General features: G+C 37.3%; 1 protein-coding gene across 2 annotated transcripts; it reads right to left on the bottom strand.

The window, feature by feature from the left end:
- Positions 1–3: 3 nt before the first annotated feature.
- Positions 4–16368, bottom strand: LOC136244159 (integrator complex subunit 8-like). 2 transcript variants are annotated; one of them, XM_066035674.1, is made up of 30 exons: positions 16223–16368; positions 14323–14387; positions 14158–14261; positions 13409–13499; positions 13230–13303; positions 12453–12506; positions 12363–12405; positions 11707–11892; positions 11066–11164; positions 10864–11016; positions 10342–10626; positions 10098–10165; positions 9960–10047; positions 9560–9778; positions 9201–9311; positions 8975–9150; positions 8178–8230; positions 7425–7531; positions 7105–7207; positions 6724–6799; positions 6589–6622; positions 5589–5648; positions 5481–5539; positions 5295–5416; positions 4426–4529; positions 3023–3073; positions 1142–1215; positions 628–692; positions 360–403; positions 4–217 (listed from the first exon to the last, which is right to left on the bottom strand). In XM_066035674.1, the coding sequence occupies exons 1-30, from the start codon at positions 16356–16358 to the stop codon at positions 101–103; spliced, it is 3021 nt and encodes a 1006-aa protein (XP_065891746.1). In that variant the 5' UTR covers positions 16359–16368; the 3' UTR covers positions 4–100. The 2 variants fall into 2 exon arrangements, 1 of the variants encoding a protein (XP_065891746.1); XR_010695060.1 differs by lacking the exon at positions 4–217 and adding an exon at positions 769–797.
- Positions 16369–17198: the final 830 nt, after the last annotated feature.

Raw genomic sequence — 17198 nt, 5'->3', positions numbered from 1 at the left:
GAGTGGTATCTATGTTATTACTGTTTCTGTGATGACTACATTTTTATGTACTACAACATACACTTCATTGATAATGATAATGATAATTCTAATTCAATGACTATAAGAACTGCATAAACAACACTCTGAAAAAATTTCTTTTTCGTATTTTAATAGCATGTTCCAATAACTCAGTGTCATTGTTAATATTGATATCTGGCTGTCCAGCAACTTTCACCTAAACCGGAGAAAAGAGAAACATGTAGTGTAGACGGGTCAGGTCAGTGTGCATGCTAAGGGTACCATCACCAAGTGTCCTGATCAACAGATCCAGATTCCACTAATCACTATAATATAATGCTATACACAAAATAATTTACCGCTAAAGCTCGCTTGTGAAACTCTCCATTCTTATGTAATGTATCTGTTCAGATGGTTAAGGATCAATTGAACAGTGTAGCCTACATGGCCAACACTATTGTAAATGTGACTGAACACACCAACACTGAACTCATAAGAGCCCATGGTTTAATCTATACATCATCAGCCTTAGTATTTCAACCAGTACTACCAGTATGGCCACTTGTGTGATAGCACAACATCAGAAAACAAACAACAACAAAAGCAACAAGGTGTCGGTCAGGATACGAATGAGATACTCCAAGATGGTCACGTCCCAAATGTAACAGAAACAAGTCTCCGTAGCATCATCACTGGAGGGAGCAATAAATGGCAACATTATAATATAGAAATAATGCAATCATTAATGTAATACACACACATACAAACTTGTGACAGTGATGCGCTAATCAGGAGATCTATGGAAGAAAATAAATGCTTACTAGTATTTAATGTAACTACAACTGAAGGAAAACAAAATAGTTGGTGCATGTTTAAACATAGTTTTAGCTGGTGTTCTTATTAATTTTGAAGAGTGCAGTAAAGAACACTAGGTTAAGGGAACCTTAAAAGGAGTAAATTCCCAGATAGATTGACCCTGACAATGTATAGGTCAGCCGTTCACTGGCTACTGAGCCACCAGCTTGAAATAGTGATACTGTTTAGTTCAGCCATTGTAACCACTGAAAAAGCCAAAATAAGAAGGCAAATCTTCAAAATATCTGAAACAAAATCACTTCAATCACCCACTAACAATTAATACCTGCTAGAGCTCTTCATGATCTTAAATGCTGACTCATAATCAACAGGCTGCAGGCACTGAGTTAAAATCAGAGCCTATGAAAAATACAGTAAGGTTTGACATAGTATAATAATAATAATAAATCATGCGTACAATTTTAGCTAACAAATTCACTGATGCTAGCTTCCATCTCAAACATACAATACCAGATGTGACTTAATAATGACACAATTGTACTATCAGCAGATTACTGAGTGTTCACAGCTAGGGGTAGAAATGATTGTCAGGAAATGTCGGAAAAGGTTTAGTTATTGTCAAGAATCCCAGCCCGAGATGATGCATACTTTATTGGGAATTTGCATAAATCACATAGAGGTGTGCAGCTAAGTGGCAACTACTTTAATATAATATTTTATACCTATCTGGTTTGTGAGTTTTAAAACTAGTAGCGCGCCCACATGTGGGTACACGCCTGGTTTACTGAAATTGTTTTTGTAAAAGTGTGTGTGTTTGTGTGTGTGCGTGCGTGTGTGTGTGTGTACCTACCTATGTGTCTATCTACCTATCCATGTTAGTTCATATGCATCCACATAAGCAAAATTGTTAAAAAGCAGTCATGATGTAAAGCTATTTAGTTTGTATTAAACTTCCATACACATAAACTTAGCTCTGCGGTGGTTCTTCTCGGTGGCCTGGAATACGGACATAGCGACTCTTCGTGAATGGTCTTCCTTTTTGGTTTTATAGACGTTTAACAACTTCAAAACAATGTTGAAGGCCTCTTAGGCTACCAGAGATAGCGTATCCTTCGAGTTGAAAGGGGGCATTACCTGTACTTATGTGAACAAAAATGAAGGGCAGCCTCAAGGCTTTCTTTAAACCATTTGTGTGAGAAAACACAATAGACACACTATAAAACAAACGAGAAGATACTTCTGTGCATAATTTGCTGTTTAAAGTGGTTTGTTATAGTTACACTTCATTAGCAGCACATAGCAACATAATTACAGAATTACAAAATAATTCATGAATTACGAAATATGCTAAATTACAGTGTTTACAAATCCAATTATCTAGCTGAATCAATAATAGCAATAGCATGAATAAAATATACATGGTTGATTAATTGCCTATTTAGTTAGAATGGGAAAGTATTAATTGCATGGCCGCCTGGTTTTTAGAAGTAGCATAACATCAACTTGCTTTCAATTAATAACAAGTAAAGTAGAAAAAAATACAAAAATATTTTAAGGAGGTTCTCTAACATTTCAACATTTGGTTATATCTAAGATCTAACAAAGAAACAGTGGTCAGGCCATCTGAGAGGATTATGTATACAGTGGACCCTCCTCAACAATTTTAACATCTTTTGTTCCTAAAGTTAGATGGTAGCGCTTAAACAAGTGAATTTGTTTGGATAAATGAAACTCATCAATTGATTTACATACAGCACTATAATAATTCAAATATGAAAAACACTTAGCCAAACAGAATGCACTCTATAACAATGAAATACTCTTAAGCGAATGGTAACTAATGGTCGAGTATGGCATGCTTCAGAAATGTACATTTTATTATCTGAATGCTAAACATGACTGCTCTATTAGAGTATTTGGTCAACTGGTATAGAGTGACCTCTGTATATAACTAAATTCATTTATCCACCTATATTATGAACACTATTGTTATCAAACTGGTTCTCATTGTATACAGTATCACTTTTTAGCAGCTTTTATAATTTCACTATAAGAAAAATACATATTCTTCCCTATATAATGCTCTCCATCTAATGGCAGTGAAGATCTAGATCCTTAAAACTGGTATGGCCACAATTGTACCACCAGACCCAATCTTTGACTATACATACACAAGGATACACATACACATCACTAATGTACTCACGTAGGTCCTATAGTACAGTTGTTGACAACACTCTATCATTCTCTGGTAGGTCTAATAAACACAACTGACATAAAATACACTGTTTTGTGTAAACAACATGTAAACAACATGTAGGGGGTCATGTATATGACTAGTAGTCTAACAGGAAATTCATGCAAGAAAAATATGTATTGGATGTCACTGTAACTCATGAGAAAACTTTCAACATCATCAACCAAAGTACCTAAAGTACCTAGATGCATATCAGGGGTGTACCGAGGGGGATTCTAGGGTTTTCACTCAGATTTTACACACTACTTGAAACATTAAGAAATTGAAACTTCAGGTTTCCATAATCTGAAAATCTATTGTGGAACAGGACACATTCAAATTGTAAACTATCTTAGTTAAATACAGCTGTAATAATTTCTAACATGATAGTAACACTTTTAGCATTGTTCTGAATTATGATTTTGGTGAAAGATCGAGATACTGTAATAAAGCAAAAAGACAATATAAACTATTCTAATATAACAATCACTTAACTGCAATGGAAACCCCTTTTCAAAATTCCTGCATACGACCCTGTACATGGTGCCTATTCTAATCAGTGTTGGGAAAGTTATATTGTCAATGTAATATATTACATATTACTCTTTACTTTTGGGCAATGTAATAAGTTACAGTTACATATTACTCCAAATGAAAAGTAACTTAATATATTACATTAAGTTACTTTTGATCTGACCATACGCCTTTCCTTTACACCTTGCATGTTAGTTACTGAGCTAGCATATAGTAAACACTCCTGTAAATATAGCTACTGGCTTTTTGCACCTGTGTAGAGATGTTCATTATTTTTACCACTTCAGCCATACCTAAACATTGCTAGCAAATCATGTGACCAGTTGTCTGTGGTGTGAACTAATATGGATAATTTTATTATAGGGGATCAGAACAGTAGATTATTGCAGCTACTAAGCTGTTGAGTAACACTAATTGGTTAGTAATGGACCTGGTAATGTGTTATGAATACCATTACACGTCACTAACGAACTGTAATAGTAACACGTAACGTAATACGTTACTTTCATTACTAATATAACGAACAATCGGTTCCTTGAAAGTAACTTAAGTTATATTACTAGAATATGAATAGTAGCTCGTTACATTACTTGAAATCACAAAATGTAATAATTATTATGTACCATGTTACTTTTGTAACGCGTTATTACCAACACTGTTCTAATAAGTGAACCAAACCAAACCATAGCCCAGAGAGATGGTCTATACTGCAGTACTTTCCGCTGCTAAAATAAAAAGCAGGGTGTTTGTTTATTATTTTTCTTGGGGATAAAATGAATTGGATAGTACATTCACAGTGAGCTATGCAGTTTGTTGTAAACATAAAATGGACCCCTCACCTGTTGGCTCCAAACAGTGGCTGAAACATCTTTTTCAAAAAACAATGAAGCCACAGCACCCGCCAATATGTAGCATTTCAATGCTGTTGCATAGTCACTGGTTGCTATGGTGAATAAGATGACAGCAAATGTCAACTCAAGAATCCCATAAATGTTTGGTATTACATGCAATAACATGATAAAGACACAAGGTTTTACTTAGTAAACATCAGCAGCAAATGTTCTGTGTAAGCTATTTATTTATTTATCTGTAATGTACAGATTCAGTAAGAGTATAATGTACATATTATAATTTAATAATTGTTCTTAATTAGGTAGTGATTGTAAAATGACGTTCCAATCTATATTTGTATTGATTACTCATACAATGTTATTTTCATGAGAAATTATATCAAGATACCTAAACACCACGACTACTATTAATCCAGTGTCAAAATTGGTGTAGCCACCATTCAAGAGTAGCTATTATTCCTGGACAGTGTTTATAAACAGCAGGTATGGTGACTATTATATTGCTCCTTTCTCACTGAATAATACTGTAGGATAGTCTACCATTTTCCTAACCCAAGGATAAGCAGATAACTCCATAGAACAGTATGGATTCAAATAATAACCATGACGTTTACTCAAGGACGCTCTTCTTTAAGGACCACAGTGTGGCCACAAACTATTCAAACGAAGCAACTATTTGAGGTACAGCATTTAACCCAAGGTACATACTGTGTATACTAGGTGTTTTCAATATGCAATTGTAAAAAACAAAGAGACTTACAAAGTATTCACACATTACAGAAGTATGCTGTCAAAGAAAACAACAGCATACACCAAGAAACGGTTACTCTACACATGTACAGAAGCAATCACTTTACCAAAGAAATAATCTCCCCTCGTCACATGCCACAGTGCCTGACCAGGGTGTTTCTGTAGTGACTGCTGCATGATTCGCTGGAAATAGCTCTTAGCAAACACTGTGTATTTCTCTGGTGTGTTGCTGGAGGAGAGAGATATGATATGAGCTCACTAACATAGAAGTATTTCCACTGTAGTTAACTTACCTGCTAATAGCTGTCGGCCAATGATTAGGAAATTCACTGGTGAGGTCTTCCTGCGTCTTCTATTAGGATAACACTAAACCACATGTTACTATAGAAACAACTACTTACACTCATCAACTTCCATAACCTTCCAAAGGCAGACAGTAACAGAGAAAGACAAGTAGATTCCTGACAAATAGTAAACCAACTTTACTTAAAAAGATAATGATTTGTGTTAACTAGCTACCACAAATAATGTAGTTACATACTGGGGCTGGGGGGGGGGGGGATATGCAGTGGTGACGTTACTATGGGCAATGCTTGTTATGGGTGTGACTTGTTTTTGGTTACAAGTACAACAGTTGACAACTTCTACAAACATAACCTTTTTGTATATCTCTAATCATTGTGGTATAAGTCACGGTTTAATGGTAAAAAGGGAAAAAATACAGTATGAGATAAATTCATAGAGAAATAATGTAGAGTTAAGTATATGGTTGCTAGTCTAGCCATTTTGCTAGTGCACAAAACTGTTAGTTCCCATTGGAATCACGTTACTATGGGTATGTTTGCAGGGGTAGATCCAAGAGTTGGCAAGGGGAGGGGCACAAACAGACTAAAGTTGTAGGTGGTTGGGGAGAACAGATTGTCTTGTAATTTTAAGTAGCAATGATCACTCCATAGTACGCAGTTTTTTTTCATTATGGCCTTTGCAGATGGTTGTGAAGTATTTAAAACACTATGAAAGTCTTAACACCAACAAAACAATAATTGTTTTTAGAGGCACTTATTATGTATGAAGGTGCTGGGTGACACTTCAACAGTTATTTTAACTATGGTTTTAGGTGAGTTTGTAAGTGATATGCAGCTTTCTTCAATTATAATTGATTTTGGTCTTACAAAGTGTATAGTATTTCTATCAAAAGCAGTGCTCTTCCACAGAGGGAAGGGGAGGGGGGGCATTTGCCCCAAATGCCCCATCCTAGATCCGCCATTGTATTGTAACCATATTATATTAATATTTAAATTTTGTATTCAAAAGTTATAAACCACAAATCTGCATGCTGTGGTAATAAATGTGTCAAGTTTGGTATGATGACATATTGGACTGCATGAGTGAGTTGCTTACCTTCAGAGCATCCACGAACACAGCAAAGTGTGACCTGTAAAGCACACCAATTGCTGGGATATTATCCAGTTTTAATAAACAATAAAGAATAGTCACGCTCTAACATGTAGCCACGATGTAGGTGTGTAGACTAACCTCAGGTTAATGTGCTTCTCTAACGTATCTGTTCTTGACTCCGTGTTGCCAGGTGATGGAATAAACACTCCACTAACTATATAACACACAACAAGAAGCTAATTGGAGAAGTATACATCAGAAAATATACCAGAGATACTGAATTGATAGCAGTTATATTTTCCTATACACAGGATTATCAGCAGTGAGTGTTATTGGAAACAGCCGATGGAGGTGGGTTGTGTATTACGTTAAAATCCCAACCATCACACTTATGGTAAGGATAATCCCCTCACTAACTTAATATCTACATTACGTAAGTTATTTACAAGTCAAGTAACAACACTACACTATGTACTATTGGAACATATCAACTAAGTATCGATATACAGTACAACATACTAGTCTCAAACAAATCTCTAACTGGTTTCCGCAAGTCTTCTCTCTCCTTAATGCGCAGCACAGCATCCGCCAGTCTTGAAGCAATCAGTGGCATATCAATAGGCTAGGGAGGATCACATGTGTACATATGCTGTACAGGTATGACTACAATGGAACCTGGTCATTTATAGCCTTAGGGTTTAGACAGATAAATTTGGAAACTTAAAAGTTGCCTGGTTTGGAGAGGTGGCCTCTCCATACAGGTGGTTGCTAAGACAGGTTTCACAGACAACATACAGTTATACAGTGGTGTGGTATATTACCATATAGGGTATACATACCTTGCTCACTGAACTAGATGGTTCAGAGGATTTTAAGAATGAAAACTCATTGTTGTTCAGCAAAAATGCTGTGGCCAGTTGAATTGTATATGAGTTTAACTTCTCATCTGCAAACAAACAAAACTAAACATGAAGTACTGTTATAAGTTTAAACCAAAGTAGAAATACACTTCATGATCAAGTTGGGATACATTCACAGTACACTAATCCACTCACATGATGCCATATAGCAGGTTATTTTTGAGGTTAATTTTTTTTTGCAGATTAATACCATCCATAATTTTGAGGGGGGAAGTTTTCACTTCAGGATCATTTACGTATGCATTTATAAATCTTGAACAATGCCATTTTGATTGAGCTACAATTTTTTTTTTTTGAAAATCGTAAAACTTACGCCTTGGAAAACCTGCAATACAGTTACTTATTTATCTTCCCACCCACTTTGCACATAGAGAGTTAAGGAGTGAATAACTCAGCCATAACAAAGTAAAACAGCCAACTTGATTAGCCAAACAAGCTCTCCTCTGCTCAGTACAGCCTTCACTGCATTGCTACTTGAGCTAACAGCCTTTCACACAATAATAGACATTCAGACAATACTAGACATGATACGTGTGGTGTGAACCATACTTAGAAGGACCAGTAAGGCGTGTTCTAAATCCAAAGTGAATCATTTTTTCTGCTAACATGATAAACGGGATGGACATTTACTTACACTGTACATGCACTACGATATACATGTACAGGCTATACCTGTTTTGCTCTGAGTGTAATAGGCCTTGGTCTTGTCAATGAGACGAGCATGTCTACAGCAAACAAAACTGGATATACCAATTTACACCAATAATATGTGTATGCAGTTCTCATGCATTGTATAACCACTAATAATATACAAGCAGAAAGAACTTCACTTAGTCTGTCATTAGTCACTATCCCTAGTGTTATGTGTCAGTTTGACAGATCACATGACAGTAAGAAATATCACTACAGCACTGTCCAAACACAAAAGAAACTATCAATTAAACAAATACATAATGACCACTGTATTAGAGCATTAGGGTTACTGTCAACAACATTTTATTACCAAGAGTTCATTATAAATACTGAGAAGAGTATCCTACTCAGATACCAAGAGTGCTATGACATACCGACAAGCAGCTGTAAAAGTTCAAGAATCGTTAGCACTGCCCTACACTTGTGACGCCCAGGAAATTTAAATGGCTTGCCTATGCAGTTGTCTATACCCACGAAAGAACTCTTGTATTTCGGTTAAAATACTAAGAGCTCGAGTTAGTTCAGTTACTAGCAATGTTGTTAGGCATGCATTCAACCAATATTACGTTCAATTAATGACCTCATTAATTATATGGGTGAACTCAGAAGCATCATGTCATAACTTCACAATACGTCTTTCTACAGGGTATGGTATAAGAGAGTAGGATACTCTCCTCAGTAAGGTATGCATGTCACGTTCAGATAATTACAAAACGTTTCAATACTCAAGAGATAGCTACTACAGCACTCCAATCTGTCATCACTAATACAAATACCTTTCTGCATTAGCACTAGATCTTGACTGCTGCATCGCATGTTTGATCTCCATGGTGAGTATCTGTTCATGAAGGTAAGGCTCCTTCATGGCCTTTGTCTTGGGCAAGATGGCATTAGACTTTTGTCCCAGCACCCACAACGTGGCTGTGTAGAACTCCATAGCTTTGTTACATTCCTATGCAATAAGTTAGAATAACATTGCTGCTAACACGTGAGTTCACTCACCTCAGCATTTCTAGCCTGTAGGGCTCGGTGTATTAGTACATTACATTTAGTCTGTACAGCTGGAGAGTTGATCTGGTCACTTGTGGCTAGCCCAAATCCAACACCAGTCCACTACAATCAAGGAGACATTGAATGCTAACACAAGAACTATACAAAACACACATCGGGAACACATGTGAGGAACACTGGAGAACACTAGATCACTACACATTTGTAGCATATTGGGTTTGGCAAAGTTTACCACTCCTACAGTAGTTATAATGAAGAGATGTAGTCTACATGCTTGACTCAGACTAAATTGTGTCTCAGAGTTAAAATTTCAATAGCACTTCCTTTCAATTGTTACACATACAACTTACCCTTGCTGCTAGGGTATCATGTTGTTGTTCGGGCACAAACTCATAATAAGATGTCACTGCTTGCAGGACAGCTTTGTAAGTGACAGCCGAGCTGATCTTCCTCTCCAGTTCAGCAGCTTGTATCAACTTTGCCTCATCAGCAGTGTGATAGGACAACATATCATCTGGTAATGACAGACCTTTGCTCACAGTGAACACGTGATCATCTGGTTGTAGTTTCTATAAAATAACAATTTTGAGATAAACAATCCAGTGGCTTTTTTAAAATCACAACAATACAGTTCAAACAATATCACAACAACAAAAATGACTACAGGTACGCAACGTACTTAAATATCTAACAGATCTATTAAAGAAAGTGTTAGTATTCCTAAGGGATAACACTTCAATTACAGCTCACCTTTAATCCTGTAATAGAAATTGGACTAGTAGAACTCCGGAGCAGCTTTAGTAAACTACTGGAAGGACCAACTGATGTACACAAGATCCTGTGGAAGATGTCTGTCACAAAATGTGTTACTGTGTACATCACACTTACCGAACGAACTGCTTTAATAGTTTGCATTCAACAACATTATTCGAGTGCTTCAAGATGTATGCTAACCCCTACATGCAGTTGTGAATTAAGTATTTATAGCCAAGGAAACATACTGCATTTATACTTATATTACAAGTATATTTAGGGTATGGCATGGCTATGAACACAGTACAATTGGTACAGCCAGTATAACAACCACATCACCTTCGCAGTACCACACATTTCTTCAAGGATTAAAACACACCTCACATAAGAACTGGTAGTTTTTATTACTTCCTTGACGTAGTATTTTCCAGTGGTGTTGAGGTAAAGGAGTTGCATTGATAGTTGTCCGTAATGCATTACAGGCACACACTTGCCAGTAAACACTGTTCAAATTAGCTTCACTTTCCAATTTCCGCTTCTTGGCACTGGGCTCATCACATTTTTGTTTCTCTAGCAATTCTTCAAGTTCATGTTCAACCGATTGCCGGTAAGAGATGGGGAGTTCTTTACTGACATTGTCTTTAAGTAAAATGGGAGGAATATCCTAGAATATACAAGATACGTTTCACAAATTGCATGACACAATCACAGAAGGCAATGTAATAGATTCACAAATTTGTTAGTATAGGATTACGTATATGATGATTTTAAAATGTGAATTTTTAAACACACAATGTGTTGTGAACACAGGTAGACCCATACCAAATCCATTACAAAAAAACAACAGTTTTTGATTTCATGGTATTACAGGATATACAGGAGACATCAGGTCTACACATACTTGATATTGGTTGCTATGCTTGAGCTGTTCCATTTGAAATAGTACATTATCATGGGCCATAGTTACTTTGGTGTTAGTAGATGAATCTGTCAACAAAGAATTGCAGGCCAACAGAAATCCATTCAATTCGTCACTGGAAAACCACTTTGGATCCTACAGTTACACAGTCGGCCATCATATACTACTACACTGTGCGTCTTACACTGGATAATTCATAGCAATCCTTGGCCTTCTCAAAAGCATATACTGCTTCAGCAAATTCTTCTTGTTGAAAATAATATACTCCAACAGTGTACCATGCCTAGATGATGAGGGAAACAAGTGACTGTCAACACTTTCACAATTGTAATAAGTACAAGCAAAAATTTCAAAGGCTCACAGAAGAAAAAGTACATAATTGAGATAAGGGAGGCTGCCCACACCTGTAGCATACATACTAATGCACAATTAATTCCTACTTCAGTCTGTGAGTCAGCACAGGCAAATCCTCCTGGGGCAGGACTAGTAACCCACAGGAGGCTGTACCATGTCTCACAGATGAAGGTGTGGGTACCTGAAGCACCTGGACCTTCATCTGTCATGGCAGACATGGCCAGGTACCCATTGATGATACAGTTGGGTGGGTTGTTCCCCAGTTGACATTACATTATCAGGTCCCATTAAACAACTAAACTGGAGCAATGTGAAGTTCTTGCTCAAGGAAACAACAATGACAACATGTACAGTGAGCATCAAACCTGGAACCTTGTGATTACCAAGCTGGTGCTCTACCACTTGGCTGTGATGTCACTCTACACTACACCACACCATAGAACACACACTATACACATAATTATAATGTACCTCACAATGTATCTGTGCTTTAGGAATCACCAAGTCCTTCACTATATACTTATCAATCTCGCTGACTTCCTTGCAACAAATACCAGCAACAGGGGAGGGCAATGGAACATGTGACAGACACATGTCTTGCTCCAACATGATGAAGTCACGTAAAAAATTGACACAGTCCCAAGCAGCAGAGTTAGCCTAATACCAAAGTGAAATATAGCCATATTGTCACATGCTCAGCACAACATTGACATAGTGTATACAAGGCAGAGGAAAACATGGTACACAATGATTGGGCAGTAACTGATCACAAACAAACTCCTTTAATGTCTGTAAAATCTAGCTGTTTACAACATCATTAATATATTTTAAAAGGTTGGATCAATTACAACGCACATACAATTTCATTCCATTCCTGACGGAAGAGTGTCTAACTGCCTGTACAAAATCAGTGTGCAAAGTTGATGTTTGATCAAATAACACCTTTACAAGTTATAAACAACTGTTGTTAGGTGCCAAGTGAAATGGAGCCTTTTGGTACCTCAAACTGAGGTGTAAACTGAGGTGTCATGTACACAGTAATTTTACTCCAGCTAGATACTCTTCAATATATCTAGTGACAATCCTAGACTGTTAGTACTAGAACTAGTTACACAAGTGTAACTTACGATGGCCATTATTTGTTCAGCACTAGCAAAGCTGGCATTATCACTATCATCAAAAGGGTAACATCAGTTACATCACAAAATTGTACATACCTCGGTAGTCCTCCACCTTGATTCGACTGTGAACATGTCACAAACTGCAACAACCTAACAACACAATCACATTTATCAGTTTGACCATCACAATGAAGCATACTATGCTTGTAACCATGCCACCATGATTGGTCACACTTGGTCACACTAGCAGCATCATACATGGCATTGGTAAGACCAACAAAAAAATGTTTTACAAATTCTGGCAAGCAAGCATGGTTAACACTTTGCTTAGCGGTGCATGGTTTCGTTTTGGCGGTCTGAAAAACAGGCGTGGTGACTCTTCTCAGACTTTGTGAATTGCAGGTGTTTAACAACTGAAAAGCAACAGTGCAGGCCTCGTAGACAACCAGGAGTAGCCTATCCCTTCGAGTTAACCTGAATATTTCCCCTAACCCTCAGCAAGTCAGTTTTAGTCTTACAAATTTAATCACATACATACAGTATGTCACATGAAATGTATACAAACAGCACCACAAAGCCAACTAAAACATATAACATGTACACACGTAGAGTTTAAGATTCCTAATAACACCGGGAAAGCTACTGGCCCAACATTTTTCCCCAGCAAAGCAATGATGGGATAGAGGTAGCCACAATACTACTGTAGTAGTAATACAAGAGCTACAAAATTGTATGGTATTGCATACTCTGCAAAGTGACCTACTGGAATACTTTAACATGTGGTCAAGGAGTTTAAGACTAGAAAATGGCCATATGGGCGGACACCATACAAACTTTTACAGTACATATCATCCATGGTACCAGAACACTTACCACAAACTGTATAATATATTGGAGGCAATAGCACTGTCATCTTGACTTCTTAGTGTAACATATTCTATGTTTGGCTATAAGAGAAATCACCTCCAGTAATAACGTATTTGGTGAACATTTTTTGATTATGGTATAACTGCATCTATTAAATATAAATCAACCACATCATTTTATCTCACCAATTCATTCTGTTTAGTCGACTCCTTGATTGTCAGTGGATATAATTCCTTTAGTTCCCTTAACAGTGAGTACTGCACGGCTGGTAGTAGCCTATATTGTTCAGTGGCAGGGACATGATATGATACACACCACACTACACACACGCATAGTATGACACACAAATGAATACACACACTATACACATTCACTGTCTTAGTGGGGGTATCCATTACCATTTAAAAGTTGTACAAGAAGGGGCCTGCCTTTCCTAGCTCTCTATGAATAGTAGGAAAGAAGAAAGATGCAAAATTATAAACAAAAGCAACCAAACACGCCAATTAATGTGCACGAGTGTTAGTAGTAATTAGGGATTTCGTAATTAGGGATTTTAAAGGTTAGTAGTAGGCCTGAAATTCAGTCACTAATTTATAAGTCAGTCAGTCAGTCAGTCAATAGAAAATTCCGTAAAACTAAACGATAACTTATCAGAAGTATGAAGGCACATTTGGGCTCTAATCAAATACTCCCGAGTCATCATGATGGTACTGTGAGGCTAGTTTGTGGCTGGCATTCTTCACAGGAAAGGGCAAACCTTCATGGTCCCTACTATGATGATGATACACATTTCCCTGGTAACCAAGCAAATACATATCACTTATTCATATACCTTAAATGGTTTGTGTGACTACTGTACAAAGTGTGAAAGTTAGAACACAATACAATAGTATATACAACACTTTGCTAGTCATGTAATATACAAAGTTTTTACCGTTGCTGTATTCCTTGCAAGTTCCATTGAGAAAAGGATCCAAAAATTAGTGCATACTGTATGCATATCGTTCTTCTATTAGGAGTGATATCAGTACTGGGGGCCTATGAAAACCACACACACACACGCATGCACGCATACGCACGTACTACACATACTGTTTACCTGTCCTTCTACTACTCCAGCCTTTTCTAAAAATGTAGACATTAGCTGGTATACTGTAGGCTCCACTAAACGCAGGAAAAACGACATATAATTACATACAGTATAAACAAGAATTAATAGTAAAGCCATGTACAGTGGAGCCTGCATTAGCAGTCACCTCCAGAAATACCACCTAACCGGCCAACTCTCTCTATTTCAACTCAGGCATAATCTACACAAGATTTGCAACCTCAGTAAGTTAAAGTGTGTTGTAATACCTGGCACCAGGGAGAGAGGTTTAACAATTACAATAAATTAGCTTCCAGTTTAGTGGTGTGGTTTAGTCTCAGGATACAATAACAGTTGTTAGCAGATTTTTTGCCTAAATTACCATACTGGTCATTGATGGTGAAGTCACATTGTCACACAATAGTTATAAACACATAGGGGCAGAGAAAATTCACCCCATTAAAAAAGGTGGGGGAGGGTTCACTCTACTAGTTTGGCTGAGTAGCCAGACTGCTTTTTTCTCTGTTTTGTGTGGGGGTAGGTTTCACACAAAAGAAAAAAAAGTGATCTGACTATGTGAGACTACTCTAAGGCATGAATGGTAGCTAGCACATAGTTCTGCTAGTTGTTGTATACATGTAGCAGCAAATAATCACCTCTCAATACAGTTTTGATTTGGAGGTATAAAGTACATACTACGTAGTATATAATATCTAGCTAAGTTAAAACTAAACCATGAAACCTATGCATAAGATTTTGGAAAGGTGATACGACCCTGGAAAGTGGTAAGGGCATTGGTCCCAAATGCCCCATCCTGGAACCACCATTATCATGTTCTATCATTTATTATTTAATCACTATCTCACTGAGAAGACTACTGAAAGCCTGTGTAGAAGCCTTACACTCCAGATCAGATGGTGATCAGCATACAGTCTAGCACTAAAAAGCTGGGATCCTCGAAAGAACTTTGTTTTACTTTTTTCCTGGGGTGACAGCATATAGCTGCCATGATAAAACCTTGCTGCATGTAAACAGGTCACCATATTGAAAATAGTCATTAAGATTGCGAACCTAATAAAATTTACTGAATTTAGCAGAATTCTGCATATCTACAGACATGGTAAGGTCAAAAACACACAAGAAACCCACTAAAAGTTGGTTTGGGAAACATGGTGTCTGTTTATATAGGCCTACAGAAACTAGAACAAAGCCATTCTAAACCAAGTTACTCACATGGCACTATTCTCAAAGCGGCTCTCCTTAACTTTTGTCTTTCAACTAAATGGTCCACTCTACGGCAACAACTCTTCGTACAATTCTCTCGAATTACTGAAGTATAATTCATGTACACAAATGTCCCAGACCGTATTTTGTGTTTAAACTAATTTGTTCAAGGTGAATTCCCATAGTCTTGTAACGGGTGAATCCCACAATACGTTACGCATTAGGAAAAATGACGAACCAGGTTCAGAAACTGTGCTGGGTCCATGTATCCACTGCAGCTACAGCTATGAAAATAAGGTGGAGTATTCCTTAGAGGTATGTGAGTAATTAGTAGACCGTTTTTGTGGGTACCACTACCTAATGCTGTGGGCGCTTAGAAAATACATGAAAATCACCATGTTTTTACACCATTTTACGCACTTTTGGGGACGTGTCCCTTACATAAATGCATTGATTTTTAACCACATAAATTCAATATCTCGTTCAATATGCAGAGTAAAGAGAAGCTGGTGGAGCATATAATCCAGGACAACACACTGCTATAGTTCTGAACAACAAGCAGAGATGCCAACTGCAGTTCACCCATTCCCCCTAAAAGTAGAAAATGAAAGAGCCTATGCTCTTACACTAGCGAAAACGCACACCTTGTCATGCGCACTAAATAGAATGAATTCATATAACTTCTCACCCCTGTCATCTTCGCTGAGCTTTTTAAGATGTAAATTAAATTTCTCTGGACTGAGAATTAATTCATACCAAGTCACTGCTAGCTCGTACTTCGGCAATGGAGGATCCTCCATACCTCGCTCCAACAGAGTATTCATAATTAGTTATTTGACCATGGACTGATACTTGGATTTCCCGAAATCCAATAATGCAGGCGCGCGCCGGAGAACATTTCCGTGTAATTTATTTAGAAGCGCGAGTTCGCAGATGGTTGACAGTCTGACCATGATAATAGACACCCCATACGGTGTCTATTATCTATGGTCTGACCTATATAATAGGTGCCCTCCGTGATAACAGATATTTTGTGCAGCAAGTCAAACATCTCTCAGTGAAGTAGCTAGGGCTAGCTATGCACCATTGGGAATGCTTGGCTGCAGCAGACACCTGACTTCAGTAATTAGACACTAAAATTGTTAGAGCACCTGGAACTCACAACTTCTTATGTAAGGGCGGATCTAGGGGAGGGGCTAAAGCCCCCTTCACTTTTAGACTTTATTTGATCAATCAGTTGCTGAAGATTATCATGATAATGAATGAACTTTTGTCACACAGTATGAACCCACCTTATAACCATCTAGCTTTTCAAGGCATTATCACTGGATTTGTAGTAAAGATTATCCAACAAGGGCCCAGGTCAGCACATTGAGGTTCACAAATTGAGATACTCTAATAGAGCAGTCACCTAACTCTAATAGAACATTCAGCAGATACTGCACTTAAAAATGTGTCTATACTTACAATGGAGTGCATTGGTCTATTTAAAAGGCCTACATTAATAACTGATTCATCTACTAGCTTGTACAGTCATTGTGTATGCCAATACTTATACACATGCCACTGAAGATGCTCTCAGATTCAATCTTGTATTATGCAAATTTCAAAATTTTCCAGTTACAATCACATTATTGTTCTGTACAGCCATTTGAATATGCAAA

This window comes from Dysidea avara, chromosome 14 (assembly GCF_963678975.1).
Source record: "Dysidea avara chromosome 14, odDysAvar1.4, whole genome shotgun sequence".
Taxonomy (NCBI): domain Eukaryota; kingdom Metazoa; phylum Porifera; class Demospongiae; order Dictyoceratida; family Dysideidae; genus Dysidea; species Dysidea avara.
Note: the sequence above shows the minus strand (reverse complement) of the source record. Positions and strands in the feature narration are given on the sequence as shown.